General features: G+C 43.6%; 1 protein-coding gene across 2 annotated transcripts; it reads left to right on the forward strand.

Moving 5' to 3' along the window:
* Positions 1-2,647: 2,647 nt before the first annotated feature.
* On the forward strand, positions 2,648-11,947 carry UCN3 (urocortin 3). Of its 2 annotated transcripts, none has more exons than XM_051834792.3 (2): positions 2,648-2,899; positions 10,966-11,947. In XM_051834792.3, the coding sequence occupies exon 2, from the start codon at positions 10,972-10,974 to the stop codon at positions 11,473-11,475; it is 504 nt and encodes a 167-aa protein (XP_051690752.1). In that variant the 5' UTR covers positions 2,648-2,899; positions 10,966-10,971; the 3' UTR covers positions 11,476-11,947. The 2 variants fall into 2 exon arrangements, with proteins under 2 accessions (XP_051690752.1, XP_089168522.1); XM_089312396.1 differs by lacking the exon at positions 2,648-2,899 and adding an exon at positions 3,351-3,416.
* The last annotated feature ends 8,056 nt before the right edge of the window (positions 11,948-20,003 follow it).

Raw genomic sequence — 20,003 nt, forward strand, 5'->3', positions numbered from 1 at the left:
CCTTAAATAACCTTCCAGGTGTTGCTGCTGAGTTCATAAAAGATACCAATGGCTCACCAAGGCCAGAGAGAAGCGCAAACACTGCAGCATACACATTTACACTTTAGCAATAGGTGTGGAGGGAAATCATTATTTGCGGGAAATGACACCACTGGGATCTTGCTCGCTAACCATCCTCTTGCTGTCCAAGATGCTCCTCCACCAAATGCAAGCAGAAGCAGCTTTCAGGTTGCAAACTGAATGTTCCACTTCTTAAGGTTTGAATTTCTGAGAAAAAGACACTTAAATTGGCACCTTTCTTGCTGCCCAGATCTATGAGGTACTCTGAATGGAACTGTCCAGAATGGTGAGAGTCAGTGGCCAACCCCAAGAGCCCACCCTGGCAGGATTAGTGGGAAGAGATGAACTTGCCCTGTGTGGGTGAGAGGACACAGGGCTCAGGGGACTAAGACACATTAGTCCCAAGGAGATCTGGCCTAGAAGAGGGAGGTTTCCAGGAAGTTAAGAGGAAATAGGACAGATTCCTAAGAAGCCAAGATTTATTGTCTCTCTTTACACCCCATACTCCAGAGCAGTGATTCTTCGTTGCGGGCAATTCTGCCCGCATGACACATGGCTGGAAACAATCCTGGCTGTCTCAAAGTTGGGGGAGAGGGAGTTACAAGTTTCTAGTGGGTGAAGTTCAGGGATGCTGTTGAACATCCCACAATGCTCAGGGTGTTCCCCAAACCAGGAAATGCATGGCCCAAATGTCAACTGTGCCAAGATTGAGAAATCCTGCTCAGCAGGCACCATCCAAGACAGCCTGTCCTCACACATCAGAACTCATAAAGACAGAGAAGGGCATTAAACTCAGATTTCCAATTATCTACCTCTCATCCTACATAAATCCTATCACTGTTGAATTACATGAGGTAGAAAAAAATCTAAAACAAAAACTCAAAGTCTGGAATACGTGAACAAATGAACAAAGTAATGGATTTGTATTAAAACACATTTAGTTTCACGTTGCTGTGAATCTCAAAAATATCCCAGCCCAGACAGCCGCAGATAAAGAAACAGATTGAGGTCCCATTTGTATCTCTAGAAAGAGGCTGAAACTTGGATGGGGGTTATCCCTCCACAATGGCTTTCCATATGACTCCCAAAACACTCATGGCTTTCAAGAGCTCTGATAACCTCAGAAGTCCACTGACCTCTCTAGAAATCCACTGACCTCATCTAGAAAAATTTTGGGAGCTAAGATCAGCTGTCTGTGAGGGGGGCTGAGGTCTTGCTCAAAGGCCTGGGGAGCCCCAGCTCTCCTGCACTGCCCCTCATTACTGCCTCAGCCCAAAGTTCAAGGTGGATATAGAAAGCAACAAGGCCCAGTGTGAGGGCTGGTTCTCACCCTAACTCAGTCACCCTAGGCCTGTGTGGTCCTGGTAAGTCACTTCTCACAGCCTCAGTTTCCTCATCTGTTAACTAAGGGGTCACCTGGCTGAAGTACTTCACATCTCCCTATAGAGTAAAATCCAAGCTCCCTAGGCCATCCATCAGGGCATGCCTCCGTGTGGACCAGCTCCTAACCCTCCACTGCCCACCTCCTTTCTGGTTGTCTTCCTTCCCCCTAGTCCCTCTCTTCCTTGGCTCTGTCCACATTAATCTATCCTTTTTGGTGATGTCCCTTCTGCTTCTCTCCTCTCCTGACAAAGGTGTACCTGTCTTGAGGTGGACAGTGTTACTTCCTGTGTACTGCAGCATTTATTGCCACAGGGAAATAGATTCAATGTTAGCCTATCGTTCTTTTAAAAAAATATTTACTTGAGAGGCAGTTACAGACAGAGAAGGGGGAGACAGAGATAGATCTTCCATCCCCTGGTTCACTCCCCAAATGGCCACAACTGGACCAATCTGAAGCCAAGAGCCAGAAGCTTCTTCTAGGTCTCCCACATGGGTACAGGGGCCCAAGGACTTTGGGCAATCCTCCTCTGCTTTCCCAGGCAATCAGCAGGGAGCCAGACTGGAAGTAGAGCAGCTGGGACTCAAACAGGTGCCCATATAGGATGCCAACCCACAGGCCCACGCTTAACCTAACGTGCCAAAGTGCCGGCCTGTCTTTCTAAACTGTGAGTGCCCTGTCTGAACAGACACCACCACTGACTTCTCTCTGAAACCCTGAGAGTCCTGGCAGTACCTGGCACACAGTAGGTACTCAATGAATAAGAAATGCATAAACCAGTGAAATTCAGGTGATTTTTCCATTAAAAGCTCTAGGCACAGAGCATATGACAAGCACAATCATAACAAGGCACAGATAACACTGCTCAGTCAGAACTCACAAAAATGGCAGAACAAAGATACACTTCAAATCATCTCCACTTGCAAAGAAACTCCTGTATTCAGATTTCCCAAAGGAGGGTTACAGTGAGAGGGATGTAAATAAGGCTGAAATTAGTCAGACACCACATCTTAGTTTACCAGTGAGGTGCAGTTTTGTTTATCTGTTTGTTTGTTTTATCAATGAAGCAATTGGCTAAGGGCAGGAAGGGAATTGGGAGGTGATAGGAGGGGAGGGCAGTAGGAGGGGTCAAGGCTATGGAGCACCTGTCATCTGCATGACGTCAACAGCTGGTTCTGGTTGTATTTTAAATGAAATCTCATCCCAGTGTAGATACTACGTTTGGAATTACGATCCACCCTGTGATCTGTCACTTTTATATATATACACAGGGGAGTGAAGCGGTTTCCATAGAGAAGGAATATCACAGCCCACTTACTAACAATACAGGAGAAGAAGGAGCCAGCGACCCCAGAGCCTGCAGAAGTTCAAGGTGATGTGCCTGGGGCAGACCTCCTGACCTTGAAGCTGTGCCAGCCTTCCTGAGCATTTCCACTCCAGAGTAAAGTCCACTCACGGGTAGGATTGTGGTTGGGGACTGGTTTATGAAGGATAAACGAATTTGCTCTGAGTGGGGCAGGAGGTGCTGGGTATCAGACAGGTGTGGGGGGTAAGTGTTGTTAGCATCCTGAGTAGGCACCTAGGGGAGTGAGTACTGAAGTCCCTGTATTTTTAATCGACATAAATTGGTCCCAAAGAGGGAAGTTTCATCCTCCCCTTGTTGGTATAGAGAGATCTGCTTTGCAAAAGATGATAGAACAGAAGCAGAATGTGTTCATACAAATCTACTGTTTCTGAACAGAGTTCAGTTGTGAACATGAAAGGCAGTGCTTGGTGACAGTCTCCAAACTGAGGATGGGGTGGGGATTCTGGGAAAAACAGAAACTCCAAGACATCATCCCACAGCAAAGCCGTGAGGATATTTGAACTTGTATGTTTACCATGTGCCAGTCATTAACCCTTATCTCCTTTCATTCTGTGATACACCTGGGAGATAATGCCTTCTTTTTAGGATTCAGCAACTGGAACAGAGAGGGTAAGTGACTCACGCAAGGCAAGCTGTAAGTGAGGAAATGTTGGAACCCAGGTCCTCTGCCTTATAAGCCCAGAGTCCTTTCTTTGCCACACTGTGGGGTGGGTAGGAAGAGGAGTCAGATATTTACAGGGGCTAAGTGCTAACTGTAAAGGGACGAATGGTAAAGATGAATGTTTGATGCTTATATTATGATGTTCAAGTTTTCTGAGAAATCTTGTTTGCCATTTTCTCCCTTAACATAGCTATGCAGGAATAAAAGAAAGGAGGTGGGGGGGCACTTCTGAGACCAGATTGAATAAGATCCTATAATGACTAGGGTGTCCAGAGCATGCCAACTTTCTCCTAGGTGTTCCTACTTCTTCAAGGGATATTCCTCTGATGCATAAACCCTCAGTGTTTATGTTTGTATGTGTTCCACATAAACCCTGCCACAAATCTAAAAAAGAAATTTGAAACAGCTGATTTCTATAATATTTTAAGTGCTTAAGGGTCCCCTAGGATCTGCAGCCATGGCTTCACAAAATGTTTTTCAATGGTTCATTTTTTAGTTAAAACTGGGCCACTCAGAAAATAGCTCTGCCTTCATTGTTGCCACACTTGGCAAAAGAGTGGAATCTGTGCCATTTGCCTCCTGACTTTTCTGTCCTACTTTTTTTTCCCCTCTCCCTAGCAGGTGCTCTGAATTTTAGTCTGGGCTGCTCCTCATTGCCTCACATTTTAGGCTGAACTCTGTCACAGTTTTCAGAAATAACTATAGCTCTTTAAAGAACCATCAAAAGACACTACTATAATAATAATTCAAAGGAATGGTTGAGTTTCAGGCATTCAAAGAGACAAATATTGGTATAAAGATTTGTCCCTTAAACATAACTAGAGTGCTCAGTTTCCATGGCAGGTATTAGGAAATATTAAACCTCTGTGTTGATTCACTGGGGAGTATGGTAAAAGAGTCCCAAGAATGAACAGGAGTAACTTGCTAAGGAATTAGGCTATGTGAGGAGTCAAGCACAACTTTTCTGTGTGGAAAGTTTCTTTTTGTGTATCCTGCAAACCTGAAACAAATCCTAAAATGAAAAGTCCCAAAAAGATAACTGAATCTGCCTTCCATCCTTCAGCCACTCACTTTGATGGTAAAATATCGAGGATGGCAAAAAGCCCTTATATTTTAGAAAAAATCTAAAAGTAAGATCAGCATGAGGCATCCCTGTCATGTACAATTCATGATTCTGGTGAGTGGTCTTTGCTTTATAACTCTGCATCAATGCTGAGGACAAGGGGACACTATCCAAAACCCCCACAATCCTGCCCATGCTAGAGCCAAGGGCTTGCAGATATAGAGGGAGGTTTTGCTAAGCTTCAGGCATATGTGGCAGAACCCCTGCACAGCACTTGCTCACAGGAACACTTTGTAGATGGTTTAGACACTTTAGGTACTCTCTACAAATACAATGTCTTCCCCTAATGGGCAACATGAGATTTGAAAAGCAAGAGGGTAAAATATTTTTAAAGAGTTTGTCCGCCAAAAAAATTGGGGAAAAGTAAACAAAAAGTAAAAAGAGATCACCTCCTCCATACCCTCCATGGATTGCTTTTGTAATGGACTTGAGTTCAGTCACTTTTCCAGGAGGCTATATCCTTTGGCAGCCCACTGCATGGAAAAACCTGTATTTTTTCCCAGGAAAACTGTAGGAAGTTCTTACGAAGTCTGTCTCATATTCAGAAATCCTTTTATAACTCTAGATATAGATGTATGAGTTCAAAATAAAGCACAAAACAAAAAAAAGCCTTTTAAAGGATTTTTCCCTCTGTAATCTGCAAAACTATGCATTTGCAGAGAGAATATATAGCCATGAAGAAAATTTAAAAGAGATTGCTTTGTTTTTGGAAAATGAATTGGTTTAATTAAGTGCCTGGAATACTAATCTAACTTTAGTTCATTTGACAAATCTTTATTGAGTCTGTCATTCAGTATAAGACATCATTGACCACCTCGGCCCCTCCCTAGCCTCTCAAATGGCACCACTAAGGAACAAAATGACACACAGGGAAAATCTGCCCATAATGAAATGTTTCCACATTGTAGCTGAAATGGAAACTACAAAGAAATGCAACCCTCAAAGTGTTCCTGGGTCTTTAAAGAGTGGGGGATATATGGGCAGATAAATTCAGGTGTAAAAAAAAAAAAAACTAAAAGGGCAGCCAGTGTGGTCAGAAAGAGAAATATAGATAATTTCTAGGACAGAAATATGGACTTGGACACTAAATGCATTTGGAATTCTCAACAATTCTTGTATAAAATTGCAGGAGATTGAGGCTGAAGGCAGAATGTCCTGGGAAGGAAGGGAGGGTTCTGGGGAGAGGGGAATATGATTTTGTCTGGTGCTTTGGGTTTTGTGGCAACAGTTTTGGTGAGGAGGAAATGGAGAAACCCTACAAAGTGGGGGATGGGAGGACAGCTCCAAGGCTGCACCTCCAGACAGCTCCAAGGCTGCACCTCCAAACCCTCCTTCTTTTTTTTTTTTTTTTTTTTTTTTTTTTTTTTTTTTGACAGGCAGAGTGGACAGTGAGAGAGAGAGACAGAGAGAAAGGTCTTCCTTTTGCCGCTGGTTCACCCTCCAATGGCCGCCGCTGCAGCCGGCGCACCGCGCTGATCCTGGCAGGAGCCAGGAGCCAGGTGCTTTTCCTGGTCTCCCATGGGGTGCAGGGCCCAAGCACCTGGGCCATCCTCCACTGCACTCCCTGGCCATAGCAGAGAGCTGGCCTGGAAGAGGGGCAACCGGGACAGAATCCGGCGCCCCAACCGGGACTAGAACCCGGTGTGCCGGCGCCGCAAGGTGGAGGATTAGCCTATTGAGCCACGGCGCCGGCTCAAACCCTCCTTCTTTAACTTAGGCTCACTCAGTGCCCAGGCAACCTTTACTGAGAAATCATTTCATTCTTCCAGGCTTTTTTGTAGAGGGGCCTCCTGCTTTCCAAAGTACAAGGATAAAGAAATCAAAGACTCCCAAACTGAATTTGCTGCTCTCACACAGGAAAACAGTGAGACCCGGTAGGGGGGTGGGGGCGGCATTTAGGCCTGAGCTGATTAGTGGGAGGGGCAGTCTGAAGCTGCTCTTTGAATGGAACAAGGGGACAAAGGAACAGATTTGCTACCAGCATTAACCCTTTCTGAACTGGTTTTAATTAATTCAGAGTTAACAAATCATTCAACACTGCTCCCAAGCATTAAGATGCCTTCGAGTTATAAGAGAGCTAAAACGTCCATCTTTACTTCATTTATGTATAAACAGCTAGCTATTTAATAGTACTTCGTACTATTTCCTTAGTACGAAATAAAGCCATTTGTGTGGTGTTGGATGCAATGTTTAAAAGAAGAACAAGCCCATTTTCTGAAGGACAGTCAATCCACCCTGTAAAGTATTCTCCAGGAGGTCCGGCCTGCATTCTAAGGAGAATAGGGGTGCTTGGAACTCATGGAAAAGCAGTTGTCCAAGTATGGTCCACAGACCCACAGCAGCAGTATTACCTGGGCCCCTGTGGGAAGTGCAAGTTCCCAGGCCCTGTAGTCAAATCACTGAACCAGAAACTCTCTCTGGATAGGACTCCCTATTCTGTGTTTGAACAATTCCTTCACAGGATTCTGCAGTTCTCTGAGTTAGGGAACACTCACACTAAGTTAAAGGCAAAGCTCACCAGTGTAGTTTGGGTGCATGAGAGGGTGGTATAGCCAAAAACTATAATCAAGAGGTACAACACAATCAAGGATACTGATCTGCAGAAACAAATTGCTGGCTCAAACTATCTGACATGCATGTGTGTGTGTGAGAGAGAGAGAGTGTGTAAATTGCACATTTGAAAAGATTATGTGCAGAACAAACCTTCTAGTAGGACCTGGAGATTATTATATTTATGTATAAATAAGCATAAACCAGCCTTCATTAAGTGTCTGCTTAAACAAACAGCTTTCACTGACGGACATTTTTAATTTAATCTTTCACTTAACCTTTATGAAGTATTTATTGTAAACCCGTTTATCAGCACAGGAAACAGAATTTCTCAGAGCTTAAGGAATCTACCCAAGGTCCTCAGACAAACAAAGATGAAGATGGAATTCGAGCATAAATCTGTGTAACTCCAAAGATTTCATTGTTCTCACAGCATGACATAGCATGTCCACATCTGGCTAGTGTACATATTGAATTACTTAAAGCAAGAAGGGTGAATTTTTTTATAAAATATTATGAAAAATGTTAGATAAAATAAGCTGCAAACTTTTGTAAGGCAAAACAAAAGAAAAACAAATAAAACAAACCCTGGTTTCTAGGGAAAACATTTAAAATAAGAAAGCTGATACAAGGGGGAAGGCTAAGGAAAGCAGCAGCTGCCACAGGAAACTTGTCAAGCAAAGGCACACATGTGTGTATGTGTGTCCATGTGTGTATACATATATATGTATTTTGTGTACATGAGATGTGTGCATAAATGGGTACATATACACATCAACACTTTATGTGTGTGTGGAAAGTGTGTGCATGTACTTGTGTTTATGTGTATATTGTGTAAAATGTGTATATGGTTGTGTGTCCATTTGTATATGTCTGAAGTATATGTAAGTTTTTGTATATACATATGTGAAAGTATGCCTATGCATACATTATGTGTACATGTCTGTGAAGTTTTATGTCTTAAATGTTTATATGTGTGTACATATATGTTGAGGTGTACATGAAATGTGTACATGTTAACTGGATTTTATGTGTGTGTAGATCTATGTGAGTTATGTACATGTGAAGTATATGTTTATGTGAGTCATGTATTGTGAAGTGTATGTATGAGTGTCTGTGTGTGATGTGTGTATATGTGCATGAGTTTGAGGTATATATGTCATGAAGTGTTAATGTGTGTGATATACATGAGATATGTGTATGTGAGGTGTGTAGAGCTTTGTATATGAGTAAATGTGCAGTGTGTATTTGTATACATATGTATTTGTATAGATGAGGGTACCTCAAGACATTCGCAGAAAAATAGAATTAAAGATAAGTTTATTTTGTTGCAAAAAAAATTTGAAATCCATTCATAGTTTTTTCATAAACATTTTATTTTCCACAAATGTTTTTAACACTCCTCTTATGTTTGTGTAGATGTGTATGTTTGTGTGTGTTTCCAAGGTAAGTGAAAGAGCCGGAATTTGCAGGATCGTCTTTCAGGGGAGGCTCAGTTTAAGGGCCAATTCCGATTCCACCATCTGGTTCCTTAGGCAAGGAAGTCTGGAAGGGCTTCCCACTGGAAGTCTGAAAGGTCCAATCCCACTAATGTTATAGGAAATATCCAGGTCCAGATCAAAGTGATAGTGAGCTAAAGAGCTGGGGCTGGAACTCAGGTTTCTGTTGTCATCTCAACTTGGCTGGCTCTACTCTGTGCTGTCACTGTAGAAATCCCAGTCCCAGCTTCACACTGCTGAATGCCTGGGAGAATCTCCCTGTTGATTTATTTATACAATTGTTCATACTTACTTAAAAAAAAAAAGATGCCATAAGACAATAACTACCCCAAGTGTCATAGTTAACCACATATTTCTTGCTCCTTTTGTAGAAGCCAAGTGTTATCTTGGCTAATAAAATAAACTCCAAATCCAAGTAATGCAACACAGTGTGGCAAAAGACTCCACTGTTCACAGGTACCCCATATGACAGTCCAGGAGCAGATTCATTCTGATGGTGCAGCCTGGGAACAAGCATATGTCATACTATACTGGACATCAGCTATGTATATCCTAGGAGGATGAAACTCTGGAAATTTTGACCTCCCTTTTTTTTCTCATGCATGATCAAGGATGCAAATGAAGTAAATTAGTGTCATGTCTTTATTTAAGAGCTGTGTGTGCCCACAGATGAGGCAAAGGGGACTGGGGTACAGGGTGAGTTTAATTCCAGGGCACAAGAAGTAAACTCTACCTGCCTCACAATTTCCCTAAGTAATAATGATCACAGGCCGGCACCACGGCTCACTAGGCTAATCCTCCCTTGCAGCGCCGGCACACCAGGTTCTAGTCCCGGTCGGGGCGCCGGATTCTGTCCCAGTTGCCCCTCTTCCAGGCCAGCTCTCTGCTGTGGCCAGGGAGTGCAGTGGAGGATGGCCCAAGTCCTTGGGCCCTGTACCCCATGGGAGACCAGGATAAGTACCTGGCTCCTGCCATCGGATCAGCACGGTGCACCGGTCGCAGCGCTAAGGCCGTGGTGGCCATTGGAGGGTGAACCAACGGCAAAGGAAGACCTTTCTCTCTGTCTCTCTCTTTCTCACTGTCCACTCTGCCTGTCAAAAAAAAAAAAAGAGAGAGAGAGAGAGAAAAACTTAAAAAAGTTAATGACCACAGACAATCCTAATTCTGATGACCTTCTGGCACATACATCTGTCTGCTTTTACATCAAAGGAGACTGGGCAGGAGGACATGGGTGACTCAGCATTAGTCCTCTTCCTTGGGAGAAAGCATCTTGAAGTCATAACTGATGCTATTGATGGTTGCTAGACCAACAAATATATGCGATGGCTTGAGGTCCTAACAGTCTGAGTTACAGAAGGACCATTATTCTGGGTGTTTGCATTGCCAGCATGTTTCATACAATAAGACTTAATTGTTTCCTTTTATAAAATAGTGAAAGAATGGATTCAAGTGGTCACTTTGAAAATATAATCCTTTCATACCCATCAAGGTCTTGTATTTTGGACAATTGCACATCTCACCCAGAATTTGGAAATACCAATGAACAGGCACCTGAAGAAGGTATGAGGCCTCTCTAGGTGGAGCATGTCCTAAAATAAGAGTTTCGGCTGACTGCTCCTGAGACCCTCAGCCTCACTCAAGTCTGGGAGGCAAACAAGAACACACACATGTGATCAGAGGTGACTGTCTTAGGATGGAGGCTCCAGGCCTCCCTGGGAGTTGCTAGGCTTCCTGCTGACATTTTGCTGACTTAGGTCTCATAAAATCAACCAAACTAATAAGCCTGGTTATTCTTAAGAAACTAGGAATAACTTACCAGGAAATTAGCCTTAGAGATCTGCCTTAGAAGCAATGAGCAAATACCCACCATACTGCTTAAGCCATGTGGATATATTTAATCTGCCTTCCTAATGATGACATGAATAAAAATTCATGTGGCCATTCTAATTAACCCAGTTAGGCTGCTAAATGCCTACTTGCCATATTTGTTGTTCACTTACAGGGCCAGTGGCTGCCTACATAGCTGAATTATATAAAACCCATATACTCGTAGACTTAGGGGGTCTCAAACTTTAAAGATCGTCAAAATCAAGGAAAGTTTGTTGAAACACAGATTGCTATGCCGCAGTAGTTCTGAACAAGACCAGATAATTACTTACATCTCTAACAAATTCCCAGATGATGCTGAGGCTACTGATCTGGGCACTATACTCTGGGAACCCCCATAGTAGAAATCAACAACACCCTTTGGGTGTCCTTCCATGTCCTTTCAAACTCTATGTCACCTCTCATATCACCTCCCCGTGCCCCTCTTTTCCACTGCAGGGAGAGATGCTGAGGCCTGCTCACTTCCTGCTGCTGCTGCTGCTGCTCCCAGCAGGCCCAAGAACAGGCCTCTCCCATAAGTTCTACAAAGACAAGCCCATCTTCAGCTGCCTCAACACAGCCCTGTCTGAGGCCAAGAAGAGCCAGTTGGAGGCTGTATCCCTGCTGAGCAAGAGGAGCTTCCTCTACCTGCCCAGCCAAGGTCCATCCTCAGGAGAGGAAGAGAAGGAGAGAGAGGAAAAACAAGACAAAGAGAAAAGGACTTCCCCAGGCTCTGGAGGCAGCAGTGGAGCTGGAAGCATTCGATACAAATACCTGTCCCAAGCACAGCTCCGGGGGAAGGTATACCAAGACAAAGCCAAGAGTGACCGGCACACCAAGTTCACTCTGTCCCTCGACGTTCCCACCAACATCATGAACATCCTCTTCAACATTGCCAAGGCAAAGAACTTGCAAGCCAAGGCAGCTGCCAATGCCCACCTGATGGCACAGATTGGGCGGAAAAAGTAGAAACAGTGACCAGGCAGGAGGGCAACACATCGAAGACAGAGGTCAAAGCCAGAGAGTGAGGGGGCATTGAGGGTATGGTTTAAATTACCAGGGATCAACCCAGTTTTACAGGTTGCTTCACTGCTGAGCCCCTGATCTTTCCTTGTCTATAACTCTGTTTCCCTTGTGATCTGTAAATACCCAGGGAAGTGCAGTATTAGTCAACCCTCACAGATATAAGGTGATTAATGTCTCTCCCAGTATTCTGTGTCTCAATTCTCCTTCCCTGTGGCAAAAGACAAAGGTCTCCCATTCCTCTTCTACTGTCTTCTCCCCATTTACCCCATGCCTGAGAAGAGAGCCTTTGGGGCTCCTTTCTTTCTGTACATGAACCCCTGCCAAGAAAAGAAAAAAGGAGATACAATGCTGAACATCTTGCCAGCAAATCCCTTTCCTACCTTTTCAACCCCATTAAAAACAATGGTTTCCTGAACTCCTGGCTTGTTTCAGTTCCTCTTCCTTCAAACCCTGAGCTTGGGAAAGGGAAGGCTAATGAGGAAAGTTATTGGTGAGTCAATTCCTGCTCTCTCCAAGGAGGGGAATTGTGGGAGATGTCAGAAGTAATAAAGCAGCGTTTTGGTCATCAATCTTTGTGGCTTGGTCTGACCCAAGGACCATATTCCCAGAAAGAGGGTTCACAGTACCACTCACTTTAGCATGGTGATAAAACTTAAGTAAATAAAATTAACCTTTTCATGGTAATAAATTGTAAGTAAATAAAATGGACTTCTGTGTGGTAAAACATAGCAACCACCAAATGACACCACATGACCACCAGAGGTAAAGTCAAAAGACAAATAAATGACACATTTGGAAAAATGTTTGCTACTCATATAAAAGACAAATGATTTATTGAATATATATGCTAAAATTGGAATAAGAACAAATCCAAGAGAAAAAGAAGCAAGGGCATGATTAGATCATGCGAATGCACATATGCACACATGAAAATACAACACACATGCATATATATACATATATACACACAAACAACCCTTAAATATGTGAGAAGATGCTCAACTTCATAACTGCACTGATATACAATTTCTGTTTTGTTTCTTTTTTTTTTTACAGGCAGAATGGACAGTGAGGAGAGAGACAGAGAGAAAGGTCTTCCTTTGCCGTTGGTTCACCCTCCAATGGCCAGTGCACTGCGGCTGGCGCACCACGCTGATCCGATGGCAGGAGCCAGGTACTTATCCTGGTCTCCCATGGGGTGCAGGGCCCAAGCACTTGGGCCATCCTCCACTGCCCTCCCGGGCCACAGTAGAGAGCTGGCCTGGAAGAGGGGCAACCGGGACAGAATCCGGTGCCCCGACCAGGACTAGAACCTGGTGTGCCGGCGCCGCAAGGTGGAGGATTAGCCTAGTGAGCCGCGGCGCTGGCCCAATTTCTGTTTTTTTAAGATTTATTTATTTGAAAGGCAGAGTTACATGAGAGGCAGAGGCAGAGAGAGAGAGGGGTCTTCCATCCACTGGTTCACTCCCCAGGTGGCCACAACAGCTGGTGTTGCGCCAATCCGAAGCCAGGAGCTAGGAGCTTCTTCCGTGTTCCCCATGCGGGTGCAGAGGCCCAAGGACTTGGGCCGTTTTCACTGCTTTTCTAGGCCACAGCAGAGAGCTGGATCGGAAGTAGAGTAGCCAGGAATCGAATTGGTGCCCACATAAGATGCCAGCACTGCAGGAAGCAGCTTTACCTGTTACACCACAGCACCGGTGCCTACAATTTCTAATCTATCATATTAGCAAAGTTAGTAAGTTTGGCAATATACCCCTTCTCTATTGCTGGCTGGTTGGAGTGTAAACTTACAAATTTGACCATATTTATCAAAATAATAAATTCATTTTTCTTTAACCTAGTCATCTTACTTCTGGTAGACGTTATGAGAAAAAGTTAGAAGTTAAATTTCTTAAATGTTAAAAATAAATGTCTGAGAAGATAGATGTTTACCATGATTTGAACATATACAAGGTATACATGTATCAAGACATCACATAACCCATAAATATGTACAGTATGTATCAATTAAAATGCTTTTGATTATTTTTAAACTTTTAAGTTAAAATTGAAATTCAAAATACTCTATCTCAGGAGTGGGCATTTGGCCTAGTGGTTAAGATTACTATATTCTCAGCTGGCTCCTGAATCAAGCTCCCTGCTGATGCAGACTCTAGGAGGCAGTGGTGATAGCTCAAGCAGTTGAGTTCCTACCACCCTCGTGGGAGATCTGCATTACCTGGATTGTGTGTCTAGAGCCCCCAGCTTCAGCCTCTACTCAGTGTGGATTAGTCACTGCGAACATTTGAGGAGTGAATTAGCAGATGAGAGTGCTTGCTTTCTTTCTCTCTCCCGCCCTCCTTCTCCCTGTCTTTCTGCCTCCCAAATAAAATAATTTTATATATAAAAAAAAAATATCCTGTCAACTAAACCAATGCTCTAAAAAAGTAAAAATGTCACTGTTGTTTCTATGCTGGAAAAACCACATGGTATAGCAGAAAGACTTTCGTCCCAAGCCTGCAAACAGTTATGTCTGAATGTAGTTTCTTCTATGTGTTAAACATCAGTCCAGATTTTTCACATCTGTGGCAGGAATCCGACTGCTTAAGGTACCACATTCTTTCATCCAGGGTGCACATAAGCAAGAAGCTGCAACTGGCAGCAGAGACAGGACTCAAACCTCTGCACTCTGACTTCCAATGTGGGCGTCTCAAACAACAACCTAACTGCTGTGCCAAACACCCACCCCCTAACAATCGAATTTAATAGCAAGCTTCTGCACCCAGAGAGTAATTTATGAGAATAAGATCAGCCCCACCCACATAGTCAATGATGATACAGTAAGTTTAACACATAAGAATCTGACATTGAGATTGGGACTTTTTTTGAGCACTGGATGCACAATAATTTGTCAGCTTTCTGAGACACAGTTTTGAATTACTCTTCAAGGCAGACATGTACAAATAGGCTACTCATCTGGTGAGGGAGCCTAGGCCAGTTACAGTCCCTGTGTCCCCAAGAAGACAGTGGTGCTCATTACTAATTATCACATATACCCCATACCATTAACCATAAGGTTGCATAGGTTTTTCCCAGTTAAGAATTACTGCATTTTGCAGAGGAAATTACTGATAATCTGGCAAAACACAAATATCTCAGATTTTTTCTATTTGATTCTATTTTAGGCATACATCAGAAAACCATACCTCATCCTGTTCCCTAAAACAATGATACAGGCATGATAGAAGTTGTATAGATGGGGCCTGCACTGTGACGTAGCCGGTAAAGCCGCTGCCTGCAGTGCCAGCATCCCAGAAGTGGGCACTGGTTTGAGTTCCAGATGCTCCACTTCTGATCCAGTCCCTGATAATATGCTTGGGAAAGAAGCAGAAGATAGCCCAAATCCTTGGGTCCCTGCACCTATGTAGGAGACCTGAAAGAAGCTCCTGACTCCTGGCTTCGGATCAGCTCAGCTCCAGCCGTCACAATTTGGGGAGTGAACCAGTGGATGGAAGACCTCTCTGTGTGTCTCTACCTCTCTCTGTAACTCTCTCTTTAAAAAAAAAGATTTATTTATTTATTTATTTATTCGAAAGTCAGAGTTACACAGAGAGAAGAGAGGCAGAGAGAGAGAAAGAAGTCTTCTATCCGATGGTTCACCCCCAATTGGCTGCAACGGCCAGAACTGCACCAATCTGAAGCCAGGAGCTTCTTTTAGGTCTCCCACATGGGTGCAGGGGCCCAAGGACTTGGGCCATCTTCTACTGCTTTCCCAGGCCACAGCAGAGAGCTGGATTAGAAGTGGAGCAGCCAGGTCTGGAATAGGTGCCCATATGGGATGCCAGCACTGCAGGCCAGGGTGTTAAATCACTGCTCCACAGCACCAGCTCCCTGTAACTCTCTTTCAAATAAATAAAATAAATCTCTTAAAAAATTTGAATTCCCAGCCGGCGCTGTGGCTCACTAGGCTAATCCTCCCCCTGCGGCGCCAGCACCCCTGGTTCTAGTCCCGGTTGGGGCTCCGGATTCTGTACTGGTTGATCCTCTTCCAGTCCAGCTCTCTGCTGTGGCCCGGGAAGGCAGTGGAGGATGGCCCAAGTGCTTGGGCCCTGCACCTGCATGGGAGACCAGGAGGAAGCAGCTGGCTCCTGGCTTCAGATCAACACAGCATGCCGGCCATGGTGGCCATTTTGGGGGTGAACCAACGGAAAAGGAAGACCTTTCTCTCTCTCTGTCTAACTCTGCCTGTCAAAATAAATAAATAAAATAGAGTGATACCTACTGAGCATCTACTCATCTTTAAAAAAAAAATTTTTGAATTCCCTCCCCCACATTGCTTTCATCATTTATTGACACTTGCATCAGGCCACTTCATTTCTTGCTCATTTTGGCTCTTGTCTTAATTTTTGGTGACTTGAACATATATGTAGGTGACCTCTCCAGGCCTTGGCCCCTCAGTTCCTGAAACTCTTTTACCTCTCTGACCTTGTCCTCCACCAGACCTCACTCACTCATTCCCATAACCATGCCACAGACTTTGTTGTTACACATCATAAACTTTCTGATCACTACCTCCTATTTTTTTCAGATCATTCTCTCTAGGATTCTAATTCCAACAATCTTTCAGCCCCTCTGAGACCAAGAATCTGTGAATCCTGCTCCTCTCTCACTGCCCTCACCTCCTATCTCATAACTCTGGTCTTTGCCAGCCTAAATGCCACGGTCAATATTATGGCTGCTCCCTTGTAAATACCTAGAATTTCTGATCCACTTTTGTATTGCCTCACTTTAAAATCCTCACTAGACTCCTTAAATAAATGCTTTATACTGCCCAGAAGCTACACCACATTTCCTCACACCACATATATCCATATTATCCTAGGCTTTCATTCATTCTCTTCTTTCCTCAAACTTCTAATATGTCCTCCCCCTTCAGATCTCGTTGGTGATCTTGCTTATGTTTCCAAAGTAAAATTTCACAGAAATTCCACCACCTCATTGACCTCCCTGAGGGTATCTATACTCATATACTGTGCCTTCCTTTCTATTAAGTTAGACAAACCATCCATGATCCTACTGAAGTGTTCTGCACTAAGTTCCCATACTCTCTCACCAACTTGGGATATGGATCCACTAACTTTTTCCTCTTTATTGCATATTTCACATCAGCATACAAACCCATTTTTACTTCTCCCATGTAAAATATGAAAACAGCAAACTCTTCCAGAGAGTAGTCCATTCCCTGCTCTTTCTCTAGTAACACGCTTTTTTAAAAAGATTTACTTTACTTATTTGAAAAACAGAGTTACAGAGAGAAAGAGAGAGAGGGAGAAATAGAAATAGAGATCTTTCACCCCCTGCTTCACTACCCAAATGGCTGCAATGGCCAGGGCTGGGCCAGGTTGAAGTCAGGAGTTCCATCCAGGTCTCTCACATTGGGGCAGGGGCCCAAGGACTTGGGCCATCTTCTGCTGCTTTCCCAGGTGCATTAGCAGAGAGCAGGATTTGAAGTGGAGCAGCGGGACTCAAACCAGCACCCATGTGGGATACCAAAATTGCAGGCAGCGGCTTAATCCATTACACCACAACACTGATCCTCTGCAAGTCTCTTTGAACAACTAATCAGTCTGTCTCTTCTATATTCTATTAAACTCATTTCAGTCAGGTTTCCAACTGTATAATTCCACTGAAACTGTTCACCAAGGTCAGCCAGGACCTTTGCATCGCTAACCCCAAAGGTCAAGTCTCAGCCTCTGTCTTACCTGACCTAGGACCATCGTTTGGCACAGAAGACTGCTCTCTTCTTCTTGATACACTTCTTTCCAGTTTGGCTTCCTGGACACTAAATTGGGTTCCTTCTACCTCAATGGCTGCTCTTTATAAATCTCCTTAACTGGTTCCTCTCTCTGAGTTCATTCTTTGTCCAGGTATGTGCCTCTCCTTTTTTGCTTCCTTGAAACTCTTATCAAGTGCTTCTTTCTATGGATAGTTCAGTGATCACCCTACTTTGTAAAACTACAATCCTAGGGTGTTTGGCTATTGGAAACACCTCATTTGGGTCTCCCACATCCCGTATCATTGAGTCCCAATTCCATCCCCATCCTCGTTTCCTGCTAATGTGCACCCTTGGAAGTAGCTGGTGATGGGTTAAGACTTGTGTCCCTGTCACCCATGTGGGAGACTCAGATTGAGACCCTGACACCTGGCTTTGACCTGACCCAGCCTAGCTGTTGCAGCCATTTGGGCAATAAACTGGTAGATGTGAAAGACACCTCTCCCTCTCTCCCTCTTACCTTTGTCTTCCTTTCAAATAAATAAATGTTTTTTTAATTACAATTCTTTCCGCCTCCTGTATTCTATTGTTTTCCCAAAATTATTTTTCATCTTGTAACATGCAATATGATTTTTTATTATGTTTAGTGCCTTTCACACCCTACCTGCATTAAACTCTACAAGGGCAGGGATTGTTTTGTTTTGTTCACGTTGTGTTCACAGTGGCTAGAATAGTGTACAAGCACATGACTGGTGCTCAGTAAGGAACTGGTAAATGAGTAAATTAAATAACAATGTACCATGATAAGAAGACTCTGTATATTTGTACTTAAAGTACAGCATTTATAATGTTGAACAGTACTGGCTTAAAAGAAAAAAAATCAGGGGCTAGAGCTGTGGCGTGGTTGGTTAAGTCTCTGCCTGTGGTGCCTGCATCCCATTTGGGTGCTGATTCAAGTCACAGCTGCTCCGCTTCCAACCCTTTCTCTGCTATGGCTGGGGAAAGCAGTGGAAGACAACACAAGTGCTTAGGCCTTTGCACCCATGTGGGAGACCTAGAAGAAGCTCCTGGCTCCTGGCTTCAAATTGACCCAGCTGTGGCCATTGAGGCCATTTGAGGAGTAAACAGCAGATTGAGGATCTCTCTGTTTCTCCCTGCCTCTGCCTGTAACTGTGCCTCTCAAATAAATAAATCTTAATTTAAAAAAAATGTTGTAAATACCCAGAAAAGAAAAAATCATACTCAGCCTTGAATTTCTAATTTAATTTTCTGGATTGTAAATTTTGTAAATATATGGAAAATTATTTTCTTAAGTAAACATCTTACTAGTTATAAGTAGTTTTGGAACACTTATCAGTATTAAATCACCATATTTATAGTTTATTGGGTTTTTAATTATTTAGGGTAATTAAAGTACTTAAAAGACGCCGGCGCCGTGGCTCACTAGGCTAATCCTCCGCCTAGCGGCGCCGGCACACCAAGTTCTAGTCCCGGTCGGGGCGCCGGATTCTGTCCCGGTTGCCCCTCTTCCAGGCCAGCCCTCTGCTGTGGCCAGGGAGTGCAGTGGAGGATGGCCCAGGTGCTTGGGCCCTGCACCCCATGGGAGACCAGGAAAAGCACCTGGCTCCTGGCTCCTGCCATCGGATCAGCGTGGTGCGCCGGCCGCAGCGCGCCGGCCGCGGCGGCCATTGGAGGGTGAACCAACGGCAAAGGAAGACCTTTCTCTCTGTCTCTTTCTCTCTCTCACTGTCCACTCTGCCTGTCAAAAAAGACAATAAAATATTAAATTTATATGTAATTTGAAATATTTAAGAGCATTTATCTAAAGCTTTAAAGACCAAAAATTCACATGCATACCCTTTAGAAGTGTTTAGACAAATTCATTAGGCTTATAAACAAGATTCACAAACTGAACTAAAAGCTTAATAACTGAGTTTTCATCTGACCTTTAGTAGATTATTAACTTTTAGACACAAAAGGAAATCCATAGTCTTTTTCAGGATGCTTAAATTCACACTGTATACACACACACACACACACACACCTAGACACACACATTATTTAAACATCACACTCCTGCCCTCTGGTGGCCAAAGGGAGAAACAACACATGTATATTAAAATTTTGCTTCATATACACTTAATAAAAGTGTGAAGTATTATGTAGGAAATACAAATAAGTACCTACTTCAATGCTGTCCATATAGTGAGAGGTTCCTATAGTGTATACCAATTATCCACAAATCCGGGGTGAGAATTCATGGATGCTCAAGACTGCTCTGGTAACTCAAAAGAACACAGAGAAGAAACCTGAGAGGCTTCACAGAGCAGGTGACATTTGAACTAGGCTTTGAGGTAGAAATTAAATAATGTGATTATAGGGGGAAAGAAGGAGCAGAGGAAAATTTATGCTTAGAAGTGGTGAGCAGCCTTGTTTGCCTGTGGTGTATGAGATCACAGTGAAGGATAGGATAGGAAATTTCAGTGGGATCTAGTTAGAAGAGGCTCTGCATGCCATGTGTGGGAGTTTAGGCCCTATGCTAAGGCAAGTGGAAATCATTAAATCTTGAGTAAAAGAGCAAAATAATCCAACAATGTTCAATCACAGAATAGTGTATAGGTTGGGTCAGGAAGGCAAAAAGAATCAGAAGCAGCTGGCATTGTGGTGCAGTGGATTAAGCTGCTGCTTGGAATATTTGCATCTCATTTCAAAGTACTCA

The sequence above is a fragment of the Oryctolagus cuniculus genome, chromosome 13 (genome assembly GCF_051225735.1).
Source record: "Oryctolagus cuniculus isolate XC-2025 breed Fujian yellow rabbit chromosome 13, ASM5122573v1, whole genome shotgun sequence".
Taxonomy (NCBI): domain Eukaryota; kingdom Metazoa; phylum Chordata; class Mammalia; order Lagomorpha; family Leporidae; genus Oryctolagus; species Oryctolagus cuniculus.